We start from the raw sequence: 25,460 nt of genomic DNA, 5'->3' as shown, positions 1-25,460 counted from the left end.
GTGTGCCTGGGGGGGGAAAAGGCCGGGACTCGTTTGTGATGTTCCGTTATCTGGCCTGCGGCGGAGGGATCTGGCGGAGGGAGGTGTTTATGAGGCGCTGGGGGCGGAGGGGGAGAATTAGTCCGAGTGGAGCGAGCGAGCTGACTGGTTGTGTGGTTGCGTCTCGGAGACCGGTAGCGCTTGCAGCATGGTGAGTGCGTTGGTAGGCTGCTGGCGCTTGGCCTGTGGGGGAAAGAAGCGGAAGCGGATTGACTAAAGAAAGGGGACCCGCTCCCTTAATACCTCCAGGAGTGGTCTTCGCCTGCCGGAAGGCGCGCAAGGGCCTGGGGGCGCCCGCGGCGGTTGTGTCGCAGGTGTCCTCCCACCCCTATGCTCCTCAAGGAGCTGTCCCCTAGGGCATTGGGGGCCAGGTGCCCTGCTCCCGAGACCGTCAGGTCCTGGGGACTTGGCCGAGTGAGGATGGATCCGGGGTGGGGGGCAGCCCAGCACATGAGGGAGACGAACGAGTGGAAGGGCGGGCGGGCGGAGCAGGAGCGCCAAAGCTTTGGGTCGGGCATCTCGAAAGGTCAGCCCCGGGGCCGGATTCAAAAGCCCAACGGACGGTTAGCACGGTTGCCAGGAAGCGCCTTTGTCCGCTTGTGGCCGCCATGCGCCGAGGAGGCGGGAGGGAGCGCGCGAGACCCGGCGAGCGCCACCGCCGCCGTTAGCCCGCAGCCTCCGCGTGCCGGGGGGAGGGGGGCGCCGGGGGACGCGCGAGCGGGTGCGGCGCGCTGTGTGGGCCGAGTCCGCGCGGCGCGGGGAGCGGCCGGGGGCGCTGGAGCCGCCGCCGCCCGCTCGCCTCGCGCCCCAGCTGCTGCGCTGGCACCTGCAGGGCTGCGGAGCTCCGGCGGCCGCGGCGCTGCGGGGCTGGCGGGTTGGGGATGGGTGGGGGAGGGTGGCCTCGAGAGCTTCCCCTCCCCCTCCCCCTCCGGTGGCGAGAAGGAAGCTCGGTGAATGCCGATCCCCCCCCCCCCCCCCGTCTGGATTCTGGGGCCTTTTTACACTATCCAGGCTAGACATTTAAAAACACAAATTATTTTTAAGTGGCTTTGTCGTTGGAGGAAATGATTTTTGTACCACGGAAGTCGGGCGCGTCCCGAAGTACGCATCTTGTTAGAGAAAGCCCTCGGCCCCGGTTTAGGATCTGAAAGGCGTTTCCTATCTACCCTACCACCTACGGAAAGCAGGCTCCGGAGGACTGTTGTGAAAGGCGGTCTTATTCTCCTGTAACAACTGGAAGGATGCTTTTGAAAAGGGCCACTGGTGTGTCCTATTTTTGAGTAATCACGTGCACTCCTTATGTCAAGGAACCACGACCACGCAACAGCATTGCCCCCGCTCCAGTCCTCTTGGAGATCACTCCTCTTTCCCTCCAGAAGTTGCCAGATCATCTTCAATTGTTCAATTCATTTGTGCAATAATGGTTGTCAAATACGGTAGTGTGATAGAAGAGTATTTGGAGGGCAGGGAATTTTAAAAAGCGTTTTCCTGTCACTTGAGACCAGAACTTGTGTTTAAAAAAAAAAAAATCGAACGAGGGCGGTAATTTGCAATACTTATTTCGTGGTTCCTTCTGCCAAGTAATTACAGCGATGGGTGTGTCCAGGAGGCAAGGTGACATCTTAAACAAGAGTTGGAAATCCTTGCCAACTGAAACCTTCAGCCTTAATGGGTGTGGGGAAAGGACTTCATCTTGGTTTAAAACTAGTGTTATTAAGTTGGATGCACTCGTTCTACACTGATATTTTTAAGTTATTTTATTATGAGTTTGTATATGCTGGTTGAACTTAATACTCTTTTAGGTGAAAGTACATATAGGCATGTAATCGAAGTTCTAAATTGTGAGGTAAAATTTAAAATGTTTTTAAATGAAGGGTAAGATTTTTTTTTCTCTTCGGTATAATTGAAAAAAATAAAACTGGAATAGGTTTTTTCCTTTGGTGATGGGTAGAGCTTATCTATGCTTTCTTGGTTCTTTGCCCCAGTGATAAACTTTTAAGTTACTGTTTGCATCGTTGATGCTTTGGGGTTTTTTTTTTTTGTTTGTTAAATTGACAGTCATCATTAATTAATTTGGAAATTGTCCTCAGTTAACTATAATTATAAGACTTGGAGATTTAAAGTTAGAACTCTGACAAGTTAAAAGAAAAAAGTTACATGAAAGTGGAATACTATTGCTCACATAGCTCTTAGGTTTACATATAGTTGATATATGCTCTTTGAAGGGGGGATTGCTTTAAGAAGACTTGAGGCCTGGGGTGGTTAGATAAATAAAAGATGTGAAAAGGTAGAAAATGTTGTCATTTGTCTAAATAAATAATCATTATTCCATCAAACTGCAAGGAGATCTATTTCTGTTAGACTGAGGGAAGTTCACTATGACTCTATTAAAATGCAGGAAATTCTAGATTCAGCTAGAATGATCAAATTAGGCCCTTGGTAAAGGTCCTAATTTTTATAAAGTAATTTGATGGGTTCTTTTTTTTTTAAATCCAAGATGCTATATATAGTAAGTACTGTTCTACCAGTATTACTGATATAATTACTGAGCTAATTTAGAGACTGCTTTTTATATAGGTAAAAACAAATACCTTTATTTCTGAAGTTGTAGGAAAATTTTAATTATGAAGCTTATATCTAAGTAGGACTTGGAAGAAACAGGAATGAATGAAGGAGAGAAGTTTGTGTGCCATTTCAAGCCTATGGATTCATCCATTTACTTAGATAAGAATTTTGGATCATTTGTATAAAACCTTTCACTAGGTGAGCTCCAAGAGTACCCATACCTACTTTTGAGTGCCATTTAGGAAATATTTAATAGGTACATAATGCATTCACTTCAGGTCACACCTAGTCTAGATTAGTGTTTCTCAATAGGTGAATAAATCACCTGTGGTTTTGAACCTGAGAGTGAGTATACTAATGCCTGGAAGCTTTCTCTGGCATGACAAGAACAGTAGGAAGAATTATATAAAGTAAAGAGAGTAAGAACTAGTCAGCTCTATAGTGAATTATTCTTTACTGAGATAAAGACACGTTATTGAGCTTGAGTTTTCCCAAAAGTGTAATTCTTGTAGTTCTAAGTAAGAAAATGTCACTCTCCATAGACAGAAATAAGAAACAAATTGATTCGGTGTAGTTGGGACAGGCTTACAAATTAGAATGCTAGGGAGTGTTGTGTTTCTGCTTTTAGTAGGTTTTAATCGGAATGTTGTTTGATACACAGATTACTTTAAAACCTTGAACTCTGGGTTAGTAGAAAATATGAAAAACGTCTCTAAGTTTCTCTAAACACTCCAAACAAAAATCACACAGTGCTTTTAGGCTATGTGAGTAACTTAGGCTCCCATGTACTTAGTTTATTCCTTGAAGCTCATTTGTGATCTTTTCTAAGATTGCCTTTGCCTAGAGGTAGGGAGCGGGACAAGATGGTGTGGGACCATTAAATTTGGACTTGCCAAGGAAAATTGAAAAATTTCTGTTTTCTTTTATAGCTAACATCTTTGTTTCTTCTTGAGGCCTTCAGCCTTCTTATAAACGAGCTTCCCCCAAATCTTCCCCCAACCATGTTTTGAGAACAAACCCAGTGTCTACCATTCTGCACATAGCCCATCAGTCCATCAGCTTTCCTACATGCTACATTGCCTTCCACATCTGTCCCTGGACTTCAACTGGTGGTTTCAGTTTGTGGAAATATATTTTCTCAGCTTAAAGTTTAACATGAAACATGGTAGGTTTGTTGTAAAGGAATTGATAATGCTGTGCATATTTACCTTCTGTGTGGAAGTTGAACTAGTTAGGTTGATAGTTAACATTGTAGGTTCTTTGATTTATTTATGTAAAATAATTATCACTAAACTCTTTGGGTCAGCCTTTGACATAGCTTCTGATTTACTCTACACAATAACCCTGTTAGGTAGGTATTATTGTGTTAACAGATGAAGTTGACTGAGAGGTTGAGTAACATGTCCAAGGTGTCATAGCTATTAAGTTGCAAAGCTGGGATACTAGCCCCATGATGACTCAAAGCACTATGCTTTTTCCTGCACCATACCATATTGCCCTTCCTTCCGAAATTATAGAAATCCTGCAAAAGGAAATCAGACTAGAAGCAAGTCCTCGCAGGGGTGGGAAACCTTTTTTCTGCCAAGGGCCATTTGGATACTTATAACATTATACGTGGGTCATATAAAATTATCAACTTAAAAATTAACCTGCTATATTTGCTTAAACATTTAATTGACTCACCCCTAAGCCTTGGCATGGCCCTACCAAATGATTTCTCTGGACTGACATTCCCCATCCCTATAGCCTCTAACAAAGGAAACAACTCAGTGGATTCTCTGGGTTTTAAATCTTTTTCCTAGGGAAAACAGTCTGGCTGATTTTATACCAGATTGCTGGAGATAATTTATTTTATAAATTTCTGCATTTGAACTTAATTATTGGCTCTTCAATTGTAATTACCAGGCCTTTGGCTTTTTTTTCCTTTTTAATTTTTTAAAATATATTTTATTGATTTTTTTTTTTTTTTTTTACAGAGAGGAAGGGAGAGGGATAGGAAGTTAGAAACATCGATGAGAGAGAAACATCGATCAGCTGCCTCCTGCACACCCCCTACTGGGGATGTGCCCGAAACCAAGGTACATGCCCTTGACCGGAATCGAACCTGGGACCCTTGAGTCTGCAGGCTGATGCTCTATCCACTGAGCCAAACCAGTTAGGGCTCCTTTTTAATTTTTAAGAATGGAAATGAGTTGATTGCATTGAGATCAAAGCGAGCAGGGAAAGAAACGTCTGCTTTGTTTCTCAAGTATTGTCATGCTGTCCCCTAGAGAAAATGTGATACTATTCTACATTAAGGTGTTACCCTTTCTGGGGGTCTTTTTATTTAAAAAGAATGAAAACAGGCATTGCTTTTATTTTCATACCAAAAATGAATGGATTAATCATAGTACGTTTGACTTCATGTAGGTATACATACTAGATAGAAGGCTATTTCTTGTCAGTGCCTCCCAGAATCACATAAACAGTTGTTTCATGGGTATGTATACTGATAAGCAGGGAAATGTCCAAAGATGAAGAACAAAGCCTTGATATTTTGCAAATATCCTTATATATTATGATGTGCTCTGAATTTTAAACTTAGAGGCATTGGATATATCTAACACCTTAGTGTTTAATCCTCACTCTCCTAGCTAACTAATACTGTATTCCCACTCCCTGAAATAACAATCTGAGTCCTTCTTTCCCCTTTTGTAAGATAGGGGATAAGAACACCATTATTTGGTTACTATGAAGACTGAATAAGAACAACATATAAAATGGTTTTTGCAAATGCCTGAAAATAAGTTTTTGTTTTTTTTAAAGCAAGAACCAGTAACTTTCTCCATGTGCTAAAGACATCACAAACCTTAGGCTCACTTTGGGATTTCAAAAGTCAAGAGAAGATGGGAGGCTGAACTTACTTAACATTTGGTAAATAATGTAATTCAAGTGTTCAGAATCCTGCGTTCTCTGCAGTTGCCTGGCAGGTGAAGAGGAGTAAAAACTGGTAGCTTTCATGTTGCCCACCTAAGACTGTAGGTTTTAATCTTTTTAATAATGGGAGTTTTGCTTAATTTTGAGGTTTAGAAAATTACTTTCATGTCCAAATGATGTGGTTAGTCATTTATGGGGGCAATTTTGAATATAGTCCTTGGGCATTATTTTTGGTTCAATGGAGATTTCTGGTAATAATTTTATATCTACCAGAGGAGGTGAGCTTAAGTTGAGGTATGCTAATTTTGAAAAGGAAACAATGATTCTATTGGATTCTATCTTTAATTTAGGATAACTCCAATTAAACTTTTTAGTATTCCAGATTATTTTTTTGTGTTTTTTTCCAATTTGTGTAAAATTTACTTTCAAACATATTCGGAAATGTTTTCCTTAACTTAAATTTGGGGTTAAGACTGTTTAACTTAGAATGTAAACCAGATGTATGCATTTTCCATCTACCCTTTGTGCTTGTTGCTGGTACTAAGAAATGTTGAACTAAATAAAATTTATGGTACATGCTGAATCTTAAAAACTTTAAAACTTGTTTTTGTAATTGCTAACCTACATAGTCTCAAGTCACTTACCTATCTCTTGATCTCTTTGTAGGCTGACCAACTGACTGAAGAGCAGATTGCAGGTGAGAAGTACTTTGCCTGATTGTACCCATTGGATTTTATTATAAACTGAATAGCCAATCCAAAATAAGATAGTTGTATGTAAGAATTGACTTTGCTCTATATAGTACATAGCAAATGGCTGTAATGTAATACAGTAATTGAACCTGCTTTGGCAAGTGAAAAGGTAAACTTGCCTGAGAAAGATGTGTGGGGCTAACTGTAATTAAAGACGTGTTTTTAGACATATTTGACACATTTGGAGCCAGGTGATGGTCTTTTGTTGTTGGTTATCTTACTTTAAAACATGAATTCTAAGCAGTTTTTAATACTGTAACTCCAAATCAGTCTCTACAAGAGGGCTACGTCATGTAACCAATAGGAAATGTAGAATCAGAAGATGAATATTGAATTTATGCCATTGTAAAATAGCTAATATTTTAATTTTAGAATTGCATATATAGTCAGGGAATAACCATTTTTTCCAATGAAAAACCTAGATTTAAAGGTTAGCATTCTATTTTACACATGTAATTCTGTCTTATAAAGTAGTGACAGCTATTTAAATGATCTTCTTAAATCTTGTCTCCTTTGGTTTGCTATTGAAATATGTGAAATTGTTACAGAAAACTTGATGTCATGTTGTCTTTATGTCATACCAGTAAACATTAGTATTTTTTATTTTATTCTAATACTTTGAGATGTCTGATTAAAATGTTTTGGAAACTTGCTAAAGTTTTGCTTTTTTTATGCAATATTGAAATGTCTTTCAAATTCTATTCCTTTACTTCACATTAGAGGCTTTTGTTAACACAAACATCAAGCAGTTTTACCTGCTACAATTTTCCTGGTAGGCAAGGAGTTTGAAGTGCTCAGAAACACTGAAGCATTTAAAAAAAATTTTTTTTTAATTGCTTTCAGAGAGGGAGAAAGAGATAGAAACATCAATTAATGAGGGTGAATCATTGGTCAGCTGCCTCCTGCACGCCCCCATTGGGGATTGAGCCTGAAATCCCGAAATCCAGGCATGTGCCCTGACTGGAAATCGAACCATCTTGGTTTATAGGTCGACACTCAACCACTGAGCCACCCTGGCTGGGCTGAAGCATTTTTTAATGCTAGAGAAAACTGAGAAACACAGAACTCAACTAGATAGCCCATTTAAAGTAATCCCTTCCCACCCCTATAAACACAAATTTGGAGGAGCCAGACATCACTAATCTCAGATAGTCTTCATGAATATTATTTGATAGGATTATGTAAGGTAGAAAGCTATTAGCATTAAGGACAAAATTTATGCACGTTTTATTTTTACTTGCTGTGTGAATTTGATTTAAACCTGGGATTTTATTTCTAGGGTTGGTAAATTGCATGTTGGTTTATATTATTTTTAAATGTATCAGTGAAATGTAAAATTACTCTGAAATAGTTTTTAATATATCCTTCAGGAACTGACCTCTGGGCTATCTAATATTTCCATTCTTAAACTCTTACATACTCTGATACATCTGGCCTCCCTCTCTGCCCAGTTAGGTAGTTGTGCCTATTGTACACAGCACAAATGTTCCCTTTAAGGTAGAAAATGTGTTAGTCAAAGTGCCTGTCACAGAATTGGTGCTCATTATTGCCTTCCCAAACACACGCGCCTCTTTAAAGAAAGATTGTATCTGTGAGATATAAGAATCTTCAATGACTGTTACATTTTTATCAAGAATAGTTGTAGTTCATTGGAATATTGTCTTTAAGATAAATTCTGTCATTTCATTGACTTCCATCATACAATTAAATTTCAAGTGGGAATGGAGGAAAATATATTGAAGATTCTCTCCCTACCCTGCCTTTTCCTAGACTTTTAAAGGTGATCCTTAGACCCCAGGCTTTAATAAACCTCTATATTTTAAGGTTAGAGGAACCAAAGCTTTTATGCTGCTAATAAAAACCCTGTGAGAGCAGTGACCTTTTTATTTTCTCTGTATTCCCAATGATCCCCACATAGTAAGGATTGAGTAAATATTTCTTGAAGGAATAAGTTTTATTTTCAAAGAAGACTGACACAAAAAGTGTTCTAGAACACTACCTACCCTATCCTAAGAATTATTCTGCTGCTTCCAAAAATCCCTTCCTAAATTTGGTATGTTTCAATGTCCACCTTTGAGGTAAACACAGATTTTGTCTTTATCTGGTAAATTATAATCACTGGTGACCAGTAACATCCTAGCTACTTGTTGAATGTTAAGCTTCATACATGTAATGCAGCATTGAATATACTAAAGTACTTTTAAAAGCTATTTTTATCTTTATGTGACAATGATTACTACTTCAGATTTATTTAGAGATTTTAATAGCAAGTATAACTTGGTAAAGAAAAAAAAAGTGTGCTTGTTGTTTAGGTGGTTACTAGAGTTGTTTACATTACCTAGTCTTAAAGAGCAATCTGGAACAGTCTTAGTGTGATTTCACAAGTTAATTTTATTTGACTCTGCCATGATGTCATTAGTAGTTCACATTTAGAGGACTAATAAAAAAATGTAACAAGAATTTTTCTTTTTAAAAGAAATTTGTGCCTAAACCGTCATTGAACTTTCAGTCTCAAGGTCCAGTGTAGGGATAAAACTTGGTTGATAAAATATATTAACTGTACTCAGTTTAAAACAACAATTACAGAGTGCCAACAAATGTCTCATATATGATCTTTAAAGGGATTAAACTAAATACATAAAAGTTAGTAGGCATTTGATTTTTCTTTAGTTGTAATTGTTTATTGATAACCTATTTTAATAAAATTATAAACTTATGTAATATAAATAATTGGAAAAGGGTTCTGGGGTTGCTGATGAACACATAAAACGTAAATAATAAGTTTCCTGAAATTTTCAACTTAGGCATAAGTAGAATGGATTTAGAGGAAGGTCCTATCAATTGTGTTGAAGATCCTATTCTGTGTGACATTCAGGACCTGTTGTTTTCTTATTGTGTAGTTAGTACTGGGTTTATATTTGAAGTCATTCCTGAGAATTACTGTTTAGAACAGTGGTCGGCAAACTGCGGCTCGCGAGCCACATGCGGCTCTTTGGCCCCTTGAGTTTTTAGCAAAGGCCAGCTTAGGAGTACCCTAATTAATAACAATGTACCTACCTATATAGTTTAAGTTTAAAAATTTGGCTCTCAAAAGAAATTTCAATCGTTGTACTGTTTATTTGGCTCTGTTGACTAATGAGTTTGCCGACCACTGGTTTAGAATGACATGCTTCTGTACATGAAGATTATGCTAGTTTTGAAGTACAGGTGGTGAGTTATACAGGCAGGTGAATTTAAATGGTACTTTGAGTTTATTATTTCAAGGAATTTTTACAGGTATTTCTGGCTCTTTAAGAGCTATTAGATTTTAAAACTTATTGAAACTTAGAATACACACATATAAATTAACACTATGCATCTTCTAGAATTTGGCTTTAAGTTAAAATCATATCCTCATCCTTCCTATCTAATAATAGACAAATATGCAAATTGACCATACCTCCGACACACCCACAAGCCACACCCACCATACAATCAGAGCGAGTATGCAAATTAACCCAAACCAAGATGGCTACAGCCACAGAGAGCAAGGTTTCCTAGCTAACAGAGGAAGCCAAGCTTTCCGCCAGCCGTTGCAGGCCTAAACCTCCACTCAAGCTACAAAGTTTCAATTATAGAAGGTAAACAAATTCAAACAAATGGCAGCAGAATGGAGCTTGAGAGAGCAGGCCAGGGTTGCTGCCGGCAACAGGGGAAGCAAAGCTTTCCACACACCCTGGCCGGGCCTACCCGCTTAAGGCAACAAAGTTTCAATTATAACCCCAACACAAATGGCTGCGGGCCTCGGAGGGAGCCCCAGGCTTGGCTCTCCTCCAGGCTACAAAGTTTCAATTGTAGAAGGAAAATAAATTCCAGATACCAGGGCCTCTTCGTTGCCAGGGGGCGTGGCCCACCTGCAAACCACCACAGGCCCTCGCTCAGGCCGCCCCACGCCCCAAGGGAACCCCACCCTGATCAGGGACACCCTTCAGGGCAAACCAGCTGGCCCCCACCCCTGTACCAGGCCTCTATCCTATCTAATAAAAGAGTGATATGCAGATTGATCATCACTGCAACACACAATATAGCTGCCCCCATGTGGTCAAAGATCCTGCCCCCATGTGGACACAAGATGGCCACCACAAGATGGCCAGCAGGAGAGGGCAGTTGGGAGGGACCTGGCCTGCAAGGGAGGGCAGTTGAGAAGTACCAGGCCTGCAAGGGAGGGCAATTGGAGGTGATCAACCCTGCAGGAGAGGGCAGTTAGGGGTAACCAGGCCAGGAGAGGAGGGAAGTTGGGGGCAAACAGGCAGGCAGCAGAGTGGTTAGGGGGTGATCAGGCTGGCAGGCAGAAGCGGTTAGGGGCAATCAGGAAGGCAAGCAGGCAAGCAGTTGGGAGCCAGCAGTCCTGGATTGTGAGAGGGATGTCCGACTGCCCGTTTAGGCCTGATCCCTGGGATCCCAGATTGGAGAGGGTACAGGCTGGGCTGAGGAACAACCCCCCTCCGTGCACGAATTTCGTGCACCGGGCCTCTAGTATATAATAAAACCCTAATATGCAAATCGACTGAATGGCGGAAAGACTGGTCACAATGATATGCACTGACCACCAGGGGGCAGATGCTCAACACAGGAGCTGCCCCTTGGTGGTCAGTGCGCTCCCACAGGGGGAGCGCAGCTCATTCAGAAGCTGGGCTCACAACTGGGAGCCTCCCCAGCCTCCACGGCAGTGCTAAGGACCCCTCAGGGGATGTCTGACTGCCAGCTTAGGCCAGCTCCCCCGGGGGGGTCCTGGACTGTGAGAGGGTGCAGGCTGGGCTGAGGGCCCGCCTCCCCAATGCACGAATGTCGTCCACCGGGCCGCTAGTAGTAAAATAATTACAGATACATTGTGAATTTCGCACATAATGGTGGTGTTAAATGATGCTTGTAGCTAAGTGTTACAGTAGAGAATGTAGTGTAAACAAATACAACTCTCCAAGTCCTTTAATTTTCTGTAGCCTAAGTTATTAGGTGATAGATGCAATGTGTTCAAACCCTAATAATGGTTTGCATATTTCTAGACATTATTTCTATATCCTGTTTTTAAAAAAAACCTTGGAAATGTTTTCATCAAATTCTGCTATTTGTGGGGTTTATTGATCTATTTTTGTCATTGGATTGATCTATATTACTACTATATACTATTTTCATAACATCAATGAGTAATTTGGTATCAGATGATTTCCTCTGAAAACAAGTATGATTTAAATGAATGAAACTCTGTTACAATGCAGCAAACCACAACTAGTCAGTGATATCTGATTTAAACTAAGCAATTGAAAGATTTTAAGCAGAATAAGCTGAAGCAAGTAACATGGTAATCAAAAAAGGCAAATAGGCTCTGGCCAATGGTTAGAGCATCGGCTCAAGGACCAAAGGATCTCGGGTTCTATTCCTAGTCAAGGGCACATACCTGGTTGCAGGTATAAAGAAACCAGGTAGGAGGCTATCATAATTGTCCAGGCAAAAGGTGATGGTGCCATTATTGGTTGTAGTGATGAAAAAATAATCTAGTAGTATTTAAACAGCAGAGTTCAACAGGACTTGACAGATTTTAGGGGAAGAGTTTTCTTGCTTTAGGTCAGCCAGAGGCGATGTCTGTCCTGTAGGAAGTCAAGAAATAAAGGATATTGTGTTATTGAGAGAGATGCGTGTACTAAGACATGAAATCGTCGTTGTAAGTGGGCATAGATGAAATGGGCAAGGAGAGAAGAAAGGATAAGAGAGTTGGTCACATCTACTTGTAAGAAACAAGGAACCAAAAGCCTTTGGCATTGTAAGGTAGGATATAAATTAAAGTACTATTATGGAGGCCAAGAGAAGTTTGAGGGTTTTTTTTTTTTTTTTAGTGTAATTTTGGATACTGCAGGAAAATGAGATCATCATTCTCTTAACATTCATTAAGTACTTACTTGCCAGACATAGTTTTGAGTGCTTTACATGTAGTGATTATGTTCTTAAAATAAGGAATTAGGTACAGTTATCCCTATTTAACAAAAATGAGCAAGCTGAGGCAGAAAAAAGGTCTAGTAACTTAATTTGCTAGAGGTTACATTTCTGGTAAGTAACAGAGCTGGGATTTTTAACCCAGGCAGTTGAGTTCCAAAGTCTGATTTGAGTTTCTATGCTTTATGGCCTCACATACTGACACATACTTGCTGGATTAGGCACTTAAGTCGTTCTTGGTGAACCTAGTATTTTCAGCTGATGAGCTGGAGCTGGGAGCAATTTTAATAGTCGATTGATAGAGAAGAAATGGATATGAGTAGTGGTGCCTTCCAGAATTTGGGGAGAGGTAAGGATAGGGACTTAAAATATATATATATCACACTAAGGTTTGAGTTTAGTTTTAGGCAAAGAGACATAAAGATAGATAAATTAATGGCAAAATCAGTAGAATGGAAAAGATTATGATATATGAAACTTGGAGGTATGTGGATTGGAGCAAGGATAGACAGGCAGGGGATAAATAGACTTGGGATAAATAGAGGAGGCACACCATTTCTTAAATATGTATCAGGTATATGTTTTCAAATGTTCTAGATATGTTGGGAGAGCATATGGCCCCTTGAACTTAGGGACTGCTTTTGTATTTGCTTGAAAAAGAAAGTACCTTACTTGAAAAGTACTAGATTTTGTTAGCTCATTTATATGACCTCGTACTGTCAGACTTAATCTCTGCTTTAGTTTCTCTGTAAAATAAATGGTAAACCAGGTATTGTGGACTGTCGCTCCAACAGTTTCCCATGTAATCTACTGGTGAAATAAAAGTAATGCAATTCTGTAAGATCTTAATTTTAGGCAATAATATATTTCACTCTTTTACAAGTTTGGGGTTATATAATCTAAAGAAAGGTCTAAAATATCTTTGTTCTCAATAATACAGCTAAACCTGGCCATTCATATCTTGATCATCCCATTAACATCAGTATAGACTATATTTGGTGATAGACTCTTCTGTCTTCCAGAAAAGATAACTTAGCCCAATGGCGTATTGTTCTGAAGTTTAAAGTTTTTTGTTTTTAATTTAGTAGGTGATGAAGTAGACTTAATCTTAATTTTTGAGGAGTATTATAAACATAATGTAAATAGTATAGTTGCTCTATAGAAATGTGTTTGGAACCAACTGTCTTTATTTTTCGGTTCTGAGTAAAGATTAGATCTGTAATTTTGAATTGTGTTCCACAGAGCAGCTTTAACAGAAAATAGAGAAGCCAGACATTTGGGGTTTTGATTCTTTTCCTTTTTAAACACAGAATAATAAAGGTCTAGATATTGCAGTTCCCTGTAAAATTTTAGATGAAAAAAATTTCCTAGTAGATCAATATGAGCATATACTGGTATGATTAGCTAAAGATGTTTAAAATGCCACAAGTGGCTTTCCCATCTAAAACCTTCAGAAATCAAAATTCCATTTCAGGTGCTATCTTCATATATATCTTTAAGAGTTGATTAATACATTTCATTTAGGAGGTTATTCTTTGTGTTAACCTGTACATTTGGATTGTGGTCTCTCAAACAGAATTCAAAGAAGCTTTTTCACTATTTGACAAGGATGGTGATGGAACTATAACAACAAAGGAATTGGGAACTGTAATGAGGTCTCTTGGGCAGAATCCCACAGAAGCAGAGTTACAGGACATGATAAATGAAGTGGATGCTGATGGTAAGTCTTTTTAATTTTTGGGTTTGGGGAGGGAGAAGTTGAAGTGACATTTAAATTCTATTATAATGTTTCAATGAAATAAACCATTTCAGGTAATGGCACAATCGACTTCCCAGAATTTCTGACAATGATGGCAAGAAAAATGAAAGACACAGACAGTGAAGAAGAAATTCGAGAAGCATTCCGTGTGTTTGATAAGGTAGGTTTTCAAGGGCTGGATTTCTTAAATTTAATTTGAGGATGAAGTGAAGACAACAGTTCAGTATAAACTCAGATTTCCTAGTGATTTGTATTGCATTAATCTTGTGGCAAAGCAGGTATCAGTTGGTTTTGGAACTAAGACATAGTGCTTGGATCTCAGTGATGTTTAATTTATAGGTCAGTTGTTGGTAGATTCTTTTTAGTTTGGGTGGATTTCTAAAGTATGTTTTTCTTCCTAATGTGAAATTTAGTAAACTTCAGTTTCAACTCTGATCTTAAGTATTTCAATGACTTCTAGGATGGCAATGGCTATATTAGTGCAGCAGAGCTTCGCCATGTGATGACAAACCTTGGAGAGAAGTTAACAGATGAAGAGGTTGATGAAATGATCAGGGAAGCAGATATTGACGGTGATGGTCAAGTAAACTATGAAGGTAAGTCTCTGTCACCATCTCATTCTCTGCTTTGACCTTACATTTAGAGGTAGTAGGTAATCTGATAGGTCAAAATTACTAACTTCCTTACCCTATGAAGATGTTAAAACTATATTTTCTAACCTTTTGGTATTTAGAATGTGTGTACAGACTAGGCAACACCTCCTGTTACCTGAGAACATTTTAGAGCTATTTATTAGGTCCTACCCCTATACCTGGGACCTGCAATTTAACAGGATTCCTGGTGGTTGATTTTATATGCACATTCAAGTTTGAGAACGCTGTACTCTAAACTGCTAAAACAATTTTTGTATAATGTTTGTGGAACAATTAGAAAAGCTTCAAACTTAAGTTCAGGAGCCTCAAAATGAAATTAAGGTGACTTTTCTTCATTGGATTCCCTTCCTCTACTTAACAGATTTAGTCTGAAACTGTTTACATATGCTTCAGATTAAGAAGTATCATTTGTAATACTAAACTAAGCAAGAATACTTTATAATAGCTATCTAAAGCATTAATTATATGCTTTATTTGTTAATAATTTTGGTTTATGAAGTTCCAGCTTTGGCAGTTAGTTAGCTTTCCTCGGTACTTTATAATTTTGAGGAAAGAAAGGGGAATAGAGATTGCTCAGTGATTGAGTAAATGTGATTGATTTTGTCGATCTTTTGCCATTGACTGGCTCAACTTTTTGTGTATTTCTTCTTTTTCAGAGTTTGTACAAATGATGACAGCAAAGTGAAGATATTGTACAGAATGTGTTAAATTTCTTGTACAAAATTGTTTATTTGCCTTTTCTTTGTTTGTAACTTATCTGTAAAAGGTTCCCCCTACTGTCAAAAAAAATATGCATGTATAGTAATTAGGACTTCATTCCTCCATGTTTTCTTCCCTTATCTTACTGTTATTGTCCTGAAACCTTATTTTAGAAAATTGATCAAGTAACATGTTGCATGTGGCTTACTCTGGATATATCTAAGCCCTTCTGCACATCTAAACTTAGATGGAGTTGGTCAAATGAGGGAACATCTGGTTATGCCTTTTTTTAAGTAGTTTTCTTTAGGAACTGTCAGCATGTTGTTGTTGAAGTGTGGAGTTGTAACTCTGCGTGGACTATGGACAGTCAACAATATGTACTTAAAAGTTGCACTATTGCAAAACGGGTGTATTATCCAGGTACTCGTACACTATTTTTTTGTACTGCTGGTCCTGTACCAGAAACATTTTCTTTTATTGTTACTTGCTTTTTAAACTTTGTTTAGCCACTTAAAGAAAATCTGCTTACGGCACAATTTGCCTCAAATCCATTCCAAGTTGTATATTTGTTTTCCAATAAAAAAAAATTTTACCCAACTGTTGCTCTGAATCTGAGTCATTTAATTAACTTTGGGTTGAATAATTTTGAGAATCAAATTGTATTAAGAACACAATCTAAATCTGGGAGGGGGGTGTCATCATGTTTTAACCTCTATTTCCTAATGTTTTACTCATTGTGTTTTTAAAATATATTTTATCAATTTCAAGGAGGAAAGGAAAGTGAGAGAGAGAGAGAAACATTAGTGATGACAGAATAATTGATTAGCTGCCTTCTGCACGTGCCCCACCGGGGACTAAGCCCACAACCTGGACATGTACCCTGATCGGGAATTGAACTCTGACCTCCTGGTTCATAGGTTCACACTCAACCATTGAGTCACGCCGGCCGGGCCCAAGGCTAATTTTAAACCTTATCTTCAAATCTTTACCATATTACCTGTTCTTTATTAGCAGGGTTATGGTAATTGATAATTATTTTCTCAGTACTATCCGTAGCGTGTTTGCTCTCATAATTATAACAAAACCATCACTATTGTAGTTAAAATTGATCCTGGAATGTAATTTTAATTAAAGATCTGATGCATAGCAAAAGCTTGCCAAGCTCTACTTAGTGCTGTATCATCAAAGAAAAATGCTTGTTATGATTACTTCTAAACTTTTCCCAGTGGTATTATGTAATGCAATGTTTTCTTAGGACATTTTGTTTATCCTATATGCTTAATCTATTTTATTGGTGAAGTCCTTGAAATCATTGACCCATTATGCTGTTTCTATTTTTGGTATACTCAAGCTATTTTCTCTTCTAGATGTTCCCTTGTGTGGGTTTCTGGACTTCTCTGTACCTTTCATCATATTATTTTAGTCTCTAGGGTACCAGTTCCTAGTCTGCTGAGCAATTTTCTTGAAGAAAATGATTCACAGTGATGGACTTGATTAATCTTACATTTGTGAAAATTGATTTTTGCTTGCCTCTTGGCCTTACAATTCTTGATTTCAAACCTGGTGCCTGGTTATTTTTTCCCCTTCTATAATTTTTTAAGGTTATATTAAATGAATTTAGAATCCCATTATTTTAAGAAAAATGGAGTTCTCTAGTCTCTTGCTACTCAAGTTGCCCAACAGAATCACCTGAAAGCTTCTTAGAAATGCAGAATCTTCCGCCTTGCCCCAGAATCTGAATTATTGTATATTTTAACAAAATGCCCTGATGTTTGTATACATTAATTTTTTAAAAGCACTGCTGTAGTTTATCCTATTTATATTTATAGAGAGGAAAACTGGTCATTTATTCAGTAATTTAATCCTATATTCAAAGGCTCAGAAGATAAAACCTGTGTTTTAGATATGTTTAAAATTGGGAACAATTTATCACAATGAATCCTCCAATAAAGATAGGCACAAGGGTCCCTTTGGGCTACGAGGGATTAAGCCAAGGGACTTCTCAGAGAAGTTGACCTTTGAGAGGCTGTACCAGGCTGTCAAAGGAAGGCTAGCATATGGGAGACCTTAAAAGTGTGGAAATGGCATATTTGGGGTTTACAAGTACAGCTGACCCTGGAACAACATGGGTTTGAACAGAGTGGGCCTACTTAACACTTCCCCCCCCAAAAAAATGTATAGCCTTCCATATCACTATGTTTCACATCCACCGATGCAGAGAGCCAGTTGTATGCATTGTTCTAAGCCATGTTATATATAAGGGCCATAAACATCTGAGGATTTTGGTATCCATGGGGGTTCCTGGAACCAATCCCCTATGGATACCAAGGGACTGTAGTTAAGGTTTTGGGGAGTCAAAAGTTATGTATGGATTTTCAGTGGCTTGGGGTCTGCACCCCTAATCAGGTGTTGAAGGGTCAACTCAATACATCAAAGCATGAGCTGCTGACAATTGTAAAGGGGAAAGGAGACAATTGTAAATTTTGTTTTTGTCCTAAAGGTAATGATAGTCCATACTTACTGAAAACATTGTGCCAGACATGGTTCCAAACATTTCACTCAAGTTAATCTTCATTATCGCCTTGTGGGGAGGTACCAGTTTATCACCTTTATAGACAAGCACAAATCACAGCAAACGTAGCCAGTGCTCACCCTAACCTTCCAAGTTCTGGTAGAGAGGAAGGAGAGGGATTCAAGAGTGAGGGAGTGCAGCAATGGAGGGCAAGTTAAGAGCTGGAAAATGCCCATTGTTTTTGGCCATTGTATCTGGTTAGTTTAGCAAGTGCAATTTTAATGGAAAGGTGTGTGTGCATGTCAGATTAAGATGATTTTAGGAAAGTATGCGAGGTGAAAGAATGAAGTCTACTCTTGAAAGTTTGTAAAAGGGAGCAGAAACTTCATGGTTGTCTGGACAGTGGGGCACTGGAGTCAGACCTGGACTTGAACTCTGCCACTGCTGTATGATGCTGAGGACACTGTCCAACAAAGCCTCTCCTCACCCTTAAAGTGGGATTAATGCCTATTTCACAGGGTTATGAGGATTAATTAAATTTATGTGAAGTATATGGAACACTGGTACTCCACAAAATGGAATTATTAAGGAGGGGAGGGTTTGTTTTTAAAGATGAGAATGTTTATAGGTTGAGACGCTACATCAAAAGAGGTTGAAAGTGAAAGGGTCTATACTGGTAGGAAAGGGTGGTCTGTGGTTTCTCAGTGAATCCTGTTGGTGGGTCCAGTGCTTACACCACTTCCAAAAGGCTAGAGAAGTGACACCTACAGAAATTCCATCAGGAAACAATCTCAGAAAGTGCGTGCTAATGCTGATTTTTGCTTTAAAGCTAGGTATGCCTATCAATCATTCTGACCCTTTTTCTGAAGAAAGGGGAGTGGGGGTAATTTGCGAAAGGGCTGATGGCGATTATGGTATGTTCAAGCCTTTACAAACCGCCTTTAGAAGTCACAGCGCAGCCCAGGACGGGTGCTCAGTTGGTTAGAGCATCGTTCCCAAGCCCTAGGGATGTGTGTATCTGGTATCTGTCTCTTGTCTCTGTTACTGTCTTTCTGTCTCTGTCTCTCTCTCTTCCTCTCTCTTTAAAATCAATAAATAAAATTTAAAAGTCTTGGTGCAGATACCTGAAGGCTTTCAGGCGACTCCTCACGTGTGCGTGCCCGAGGCTAAGCGCTGGACTTCAAAACGTGGGCCCGCCTGCCTCCCCTCCCCCACTGGAGAAAGACTGGGGGGGGGGGGGGGAGGCTGCGCATGCTCTGACGCAGCTCTCCCCCTCCCCCGTCTCCTGGCAACAGGACTCCAGTCTTGGCCTTGGCACTGCGGAGGTCGCAATGGACCAGCCAGATAAGGCCGTCACTTCTACCCCAGTAAGGGAAGACTTGGGGCATGGCGGGTCAGTGGTCACGGCCGCGGTAGTGCCATTCCCTTCCGACGCGCCCAACTACCGGTCCCCTTCGCCCCTCTCTTCCGCCAAAATGCCACCTCTAGTCCCAGGCCTTTGCACCCCTCCTGTTCTCTCTTCTCCCTCTGTTCTTACCACCTTGTAGTCCTTTCTTCTGACCTCTGAGTTCTACTTCATTTTATTTCCTCTGCCCTTGCTACTCCCTCTTCCTCCCGATTGATTGCCCTTTGTTCCCTGTATTTTCCCTCTTCCCTACTACTAATGCTGGAGACCACTGCTTTAATAGTGATTAGATTTCTTTCATTTCCTTCTAACGAGAGAGTGTTTTTGTTGTTGTTTTCAGTCTATGAACACGTTTTTGAGTTTAGTATTTATAAAATATTTTAAACTACCTTTGTTTAGTTTTTAACTTTGGGCTAGGGATGTTTAGCCTATCTTTTGTGAAGTGATTCACCCCTAAAGCGAATTTGAAGTGGTAGATGGGTGGAGTTTAGAACACCTGCCTTGAGCAAAACAAAGCAGCAGCTGCCAATCACCTTCTTTTGGATATATATCATGTTTACTTCTCCCTTGTCCTTCCCAACTCATTTTCCTGGCCCAGGTAGAGGTGGGAGACCTGTCTTGACATGCCTGGGAAAGTTCGATTTCTGTGACTATAAATGTGCAACAGAGAACATTCAATATAAATCTAACAAAGGAAATAGATAGCAAGAAATTCAGATTAGTGTGTATGAAACAAGGCGTTTCTTAGAGAAATGCACATATTACATAGTAAAACTAAAGCCAGGGGTACTCATAAGTAGAGTAGATATAAGTTGCTAGACAGGAACAATGAATTATATCAGTTTTGCTAATTTGATTGTTTATTATTTTTAATGTATTGTTTGAGATAACCCATATTTTGTACTAATAACAAAAACATTGTAAGTGAAAGTAGAAATCAATATTTTAATGATTTTACTTAGTGGGAATAACACAAAAGGAAACACTGAACAATCGTGTTCTGTTAACAGTGAAGCTGAATCAAATGTGGAAAAATAATAAAAGGGTATAGAGTACTTATTAAGGAAGACAAGAGTGTCCTTGGAAACAAGAATACCAAAATAATCTGCTTCTTAACTTGGCAGATGAGATGTTAAAAATAAAAGCTACCATTTATTATGGAGCACTGGCTGTGGGTGCAAGTGTTTATATGTACAACTAGAGGCCCAGTGCACAAAATTCATGCACGGAAGGGGGGCCCTCAGCTCAGCCTGCATCCTCTTGCAATCCGGGACCCCTCGGGGGATGTCCGACTGCCAGTTTAGGCCCTGTGGGATTGGGCCTATACTGGCCGTCAGACATCTCTCTCGCAATCTAGGACCACTGTCTCCTAACTGCTCGCCTGCCTGCCTGCCTGATCGCCCCTAACCACTGTGCATCCCTGCCTGATCACCCCTAACCACTCGCCTGCCTGCCTCATCGCCCCTAACCACTCTGCCTGCCTGCCTGATGCCCCTAACTGCCTCTGCCTTGGCCCCCGCTGCTGCAGCTTAGTCCAGAAGGACGTCCGGAAGGTTGTTCGGCTGTCTGGTCTAAATAGCATATTACACTTTTATTATTATAGATGCCTTATGCTCATGCTTTATTTTTTTTTAAATTTAAATTCTTTATTGTTGAAAGTATTACATATGTCTCCTTTTTCCCCCATTGACCTCTCCCTGGCTGCTCCCACTCCTCAGCACATGCCCTCACCCCCTTACTGTCTATGTCCATCCCTGATGCCTTATTTTTATCCTCCTAAGAGGAAGTGGGGACTCATAAGGGCCAAAGTAATTTGCCTAGTGCTCTTTAGCTAGTAAGTGGCAGAGCTGGAGTTCAAGCCCAAGTTTGTCTGGCTCCTCTATCACTCTGACTCATCAGTGTCACAGCTAGCTGGACAAGCTGAGAGAACCAGCTGTATCATATTTATGATATATATTTTTTTAATGTATGTGAACCTAGGAAATAGAAATTGGCAATGTTTGCCACATCTCCAGGAATTTGTATCTCAGTATCACATTAATCTGATGACTACACATTTTGACCTTGAGTTCCCAGCACAGACACCTGAGCCACACATATTTTTTTAGGGTAAAACATCCCAGCAGTTTTGATTCATTAATACTTATAAAGGCACACAGCAGCTTCATTAGAGATTTCCATTTTCTTCTTCGGTTTGAATGTGGAGTACTAGGAGAGCCCTTTGCACGCCAGGGGACAGGAAGCAGAGATGGCACCCCTGCACTGCTGCCTACATTTACCTGCTAGAAGTAAAAATGAATTAAGTGGGGATGTTCGTCGCATATATTTTCTCTCTTCCTTTTGAATGGACACAACATAGCAACAGACCTGACATTACAGTCACCAAACAAACCCAAGAGAGTTGTTCACTTTCATTGGCAAATACAGCGCAGAGGGCGCTGTCTATGGTTTGGGACCTCATCAAAGAGGAAGGGGTGGAAGCTCCTTTCCTTTATTGCTTTCTTTTCAATTTAGGTTTTCTAAAGCCTCTAAGGGCATAATATCTACACAGTTCTTGGCATCAACATGTGCCATGTCCCCCAGGTCATCCTTGTCTGAGGATGAGCTCTCTTCACCCACTAACGTAGGTAGAAGGACTGAACCATAAATCTTAATGACAATTATGATAATACAATTTTGATTTACACAACTCTTTCCTTCCCAACAACACCAAATTTTGTCACATCTAATTATCCTCATGGCACCTCTGTCACATGGGGATGTTTATTGCTCTAATTTTCCCAAAGGGAATTTAGATATTTAAAAAGCACTTAAAATAATAAAATAGCAATTTAAAGAACTATTACAGGCAAAATTGATAACAATGTTTTTATTTGAAGTCAGACTGACAAATTTGGTGCAGGTATTTTAAAATATATATATTTTATTGATTTTTTACAGAGAGGAAGGGAGAGGGATAGAGAGTTAGAAAGATCGATGAGAGAGAAACATCGATCAGCTGCCTACTGGGGATGTGCCCGCAACCAAGGTACATGCCCTTGACTGGAATCCAACCTGGGACCTTTCAGTCTGCAGGCTGACACTCTATCCACTGAGTGAGCCAAACCAGTTAGGGCTGGTGCAGGTATTAATTAAATTAAGTAAATATTTTATAAGTTATATCTAACTTCCAGGGATCACCTCTCAAATGAATAAGCATATTTTATGTTTGTTAATAGAAACCAATCCGGAAGCGATCATCTTTTGAAAGAGAAGGATGGTGGAGAGTAGCATTAACAGTATGTACATTGTCATTATTTTCTATTCATATTATTCTTATTCCCATTAACATTTGATTAAGTCCGTCTTACCATTTAAATCACTAACAATTCATAGGAGAATAATAGGCTTTATTTCATACTTATAATTTTAGCATCAGCATGTGAATGAGAAACTAAAATTTCAATTTAAAAGCTTGGAAAAGTAAAACAACTCTAGAAATCTAGTTGTGTTACAAAATATCGAGGTAAGCTCAACCTAGTTTATGACCTTGGTAAGAGGACACAAGAAAGAAAAAGCATACATTCCTGAGAGGTTTTTGGGTTTCAGTTCTTATCTTACTTAGCACAGAGCCTATGATAACTTTTATCAGTTAACATGGTCGGCGTATGAAAGCAAGGTAGTAATAGATGAAAGTAAAATGACCAGAAGATGCCCCTCTCAGGAGACATCGTTTCTATATTGCAGAAATGGTTCCTATGCACACCCTGCAATAACAGGGGGCCCCGTGGCCAAAGCCTTCTTGGAATGGAACTCATTGTAATGGTGGAGCTGAGCTGAGTGCTCAGTGGAAAGATGGCCACAAAGCAGCAGTGACTAAACTTTCAGGTTTGGCCATTTAGCCACATTGCGGTTGGGATTTGAAAGTACCCAACCCCTTATTGGACTAATTAGACAAGATGCTCTGCCAATTCATCCTCCGCCTCATGTTTTTATCCTGTAGCTTCCCATTTCAGGGTTAGACAGAAACATGTAGCATCTACTAAGCAGAAGTAGGATCATTTTTATTTAGTCAAGAAACTACATTTCAGGTCTCGTTAGAGGCCTGAAATTTATAACCAAATTGAATCTCAAGTTTAAGTATCTGTGAAGCTACTTTTTAAGAAAAAACCTCAACTATAGCCATAACCCATTGGCTATTACTCAGCAGCTGTCTCAGAAAGGAAATAATCATGATTCTCTTAAACGATTGTTCTGTCCAGAGTGTTTACTGTATTCTAATAGAATTTTATTGAACTGTAAAACTAAGAGATACTGCTTAGGAATGACCCTTTCAAGAATGCTGCTTTTGGAGATGTTGCTGGTTTACACACTGGTCTGAAAAACGATGTCAATTTTCCACAGAATACTCCTATCCCTGGCACTTACCACTTGAAAACGTTTATTGAAGAATCCCTATTAAATCCAGTGGCAGCAACCTACAATTTTAAAAATGAAGGAAGGAAAAAACCACCTCTTGTGCAAAGAAACAATCCAGTACTAACGGACCTTCCCCCGTACATGCCTCCCGACTTCTTGGACTTGTTGAAGAAGCAAGCGGCCACTTACTCATTTAAAGACCAACCGCGGTCAAGCCCCAGCTCACTGGTTTACAAAGATCAGGTAAAGCCCTACTAGCAGCTGGGTTTTTGTGGGAAAGCTACCAAGAGCCCCGAGGAAAATAGTCTACATAACTTCGAGTGTATCTCCCCCGGGACAAAGTAACAACCTTTAGGATGGATTATTTTCTGCAGAAATCAAACAAGGGCTGCCTAATTTGCAAATATGTCCTGCAAGGGAATCTTGGCAGGATTCCCCCAACTGGGGGAGCCTCTGGGATCTTATCTGTGGTTGGCCCACGCTTCTGGTCTTTTCAAGCAGTTTACACAGTGTACTCTCTCCCCCTCTCTCTCTCTCTCTTTTTTTTTTTTTTTTTTTGCATAAATATTTAAAAAATATTCTTATTGATTTTAGAGAGGAAGGGGGGGGGAGAGAGAGAGAGAGAGAGAGAGAGAGAATCATTGATGAGAGAGAATCATTGATTTGGCTGGCTCCTGCACCCCTCCACAATGGGGATATAGCCCACAACCCGAGCGTGTGCCCTGACTGGGAATCGAACCGTGACCTCCTGGTTTACAGGTCGACGCTTAACCATTGAGCCATGCTGGCCGGGCTGTACTCTCTTAAAAAGAAAACTCTGCCTTTCAGTGAGTGAGTACCCTTATTAAAGCGTGAACATAACTATATGCCACAGGGAAGCTTTTCCCAAAATTTCTTGTAGAAATGAGCACTGTGGTACCAGGAAGGCAAGATTCTTCTCTCAGGTCCACCAGTTCATTCATAACATCGATAATAATTGCTATGCTTATGGCCCTGTGCCAGGCTCTATGAAAGGAAGATGTCCCTGACTTGCAAATATTTAAGTAACAATGCAAGAGCAAATATATCGAATGCTGAGATAAATGGTGTGGCAGGAAATGCCAGGGGAGAGTTCAGTGTGGGCTGGATTGAAAAGTTGGAAGGTTCCCTGGATGAAGTAGGACTCAAACTAGACCTTGAATAATACATGGCACTTATGTGGCTCTTAATAGTTTACTGTGAGCTTCTACATATATTCTCTTAGCAGTTCTTCCCAGGCACTCTGAAATAGGTAGAACAGATGTTAGCCCCATTTTACATGCACGTAAACTGAGGTGAATAGAGACTAAGTTACTTGTTCAGTGGCAGAGGAGTACTTTGAACTGAGGGCTTCTGATCCCCGATTCGGCCCTCTTTCCAACTACCCTGTGCCTCTGGCCATGAATAAGGGTCAGGGTTTGGATGGGTGGAACCCAAGAGCTGTGTCTCAAGGGAGGGGCATAGCACTGTCAAGGCCTGTTCCAGGGACTGAGTTATGACTTGGACTTTGTTTCTTGGGACTTTGGGCCTTAATATCTCCCATTTGTAAGGAAGCTAGTAATAGTATTAGCCTTCACAGCCTTGTCAGAGTATTGCTGAGCAGAAATGCATTGTAACTGGAAGTTGAATTAAATACAGTGGTTGTAGCGATTATTAGGATGAACGAGGATTTTCCCCGGGGAGGAGCGCATGTTGTATGCAACCTGTAAACCCATCTTATTGTTTTGCAAATTATAGCTTTGGAACAGGACAGAAAGATAAAAGTTCACTGGGTAAG

The 25,460-nt window shown here is 40.0% G+C and overlaps 2 protein-coding genes across 2 annotated transcripts in view; both read left to right on the top strand.

The window, feature by feature from the left end:
* Positions 1 to 474: 474 nt before the first annotated feature.
* CALM2 (calmodulin 2) lies at positions 475 to 15,947 on the top strand. Its single transcript, XM_079792092.1, is given in 7 exon segments — positions 475 to 516; positions 518 to 565; positions 6,187 to 6,217; positions 13,816 to 13,959; positions 14,052 to 14,158; positions 14,459 to 14,594; positions 15,308 to 15,947. Coding segments are annotated over 7 exon segments (522 nt in total). The 5' UTR covers positions 475 to 489; the 3' UTR covers positions 15,337 to 15,947.
* Positions 15,948 to 19,193: 3,246 nt separating this feature from the next.
* The window catches only part of STPG4 (sperm-tail PG-rich repeat containing 4), a gene marked incomplete at both ends in the record, with an annotated part of 35,900 nt that continues 29,633 nt past the window's right edge, over positions 19,194 to 25,460 (top strand). Inside the window, 3 exons of the mRNA XM_079791623.1 lie at positions 19,194 to 19,229; positions 22,486 to 22,545; positions 23,651 to 23,908. Coding sequence (XP_079647749.1) covers positions 19,194 to 19,229; positions 22,486 to 22,545; positions 23,651 to 23,908 — 354 coding nt within the window. The remainder of the gene's footprint in view (positions 19,230 to 22,485; positions 22,546 to 23,650; positions 23,909 to 25,460) is intronic.

Source organism: Cnephaeus nilssonii, assembly GCF_951640355.1.
Source record: "Cnephaeus nilssonii genome assembly, chromosome: 15".
Taxonomy (NCBI): domain Eukaryota; kingdom Metazoa; phylum Chordata; class Mammalia; order Chiroptera; family Vespertilionidae; genus Cnephaeus; species Cnephaeus nilssonii.
Note: the sequence above shows the minus strand (reverse complement) of the source record. Positions and strands in the feature narration are given on the sequence as shown.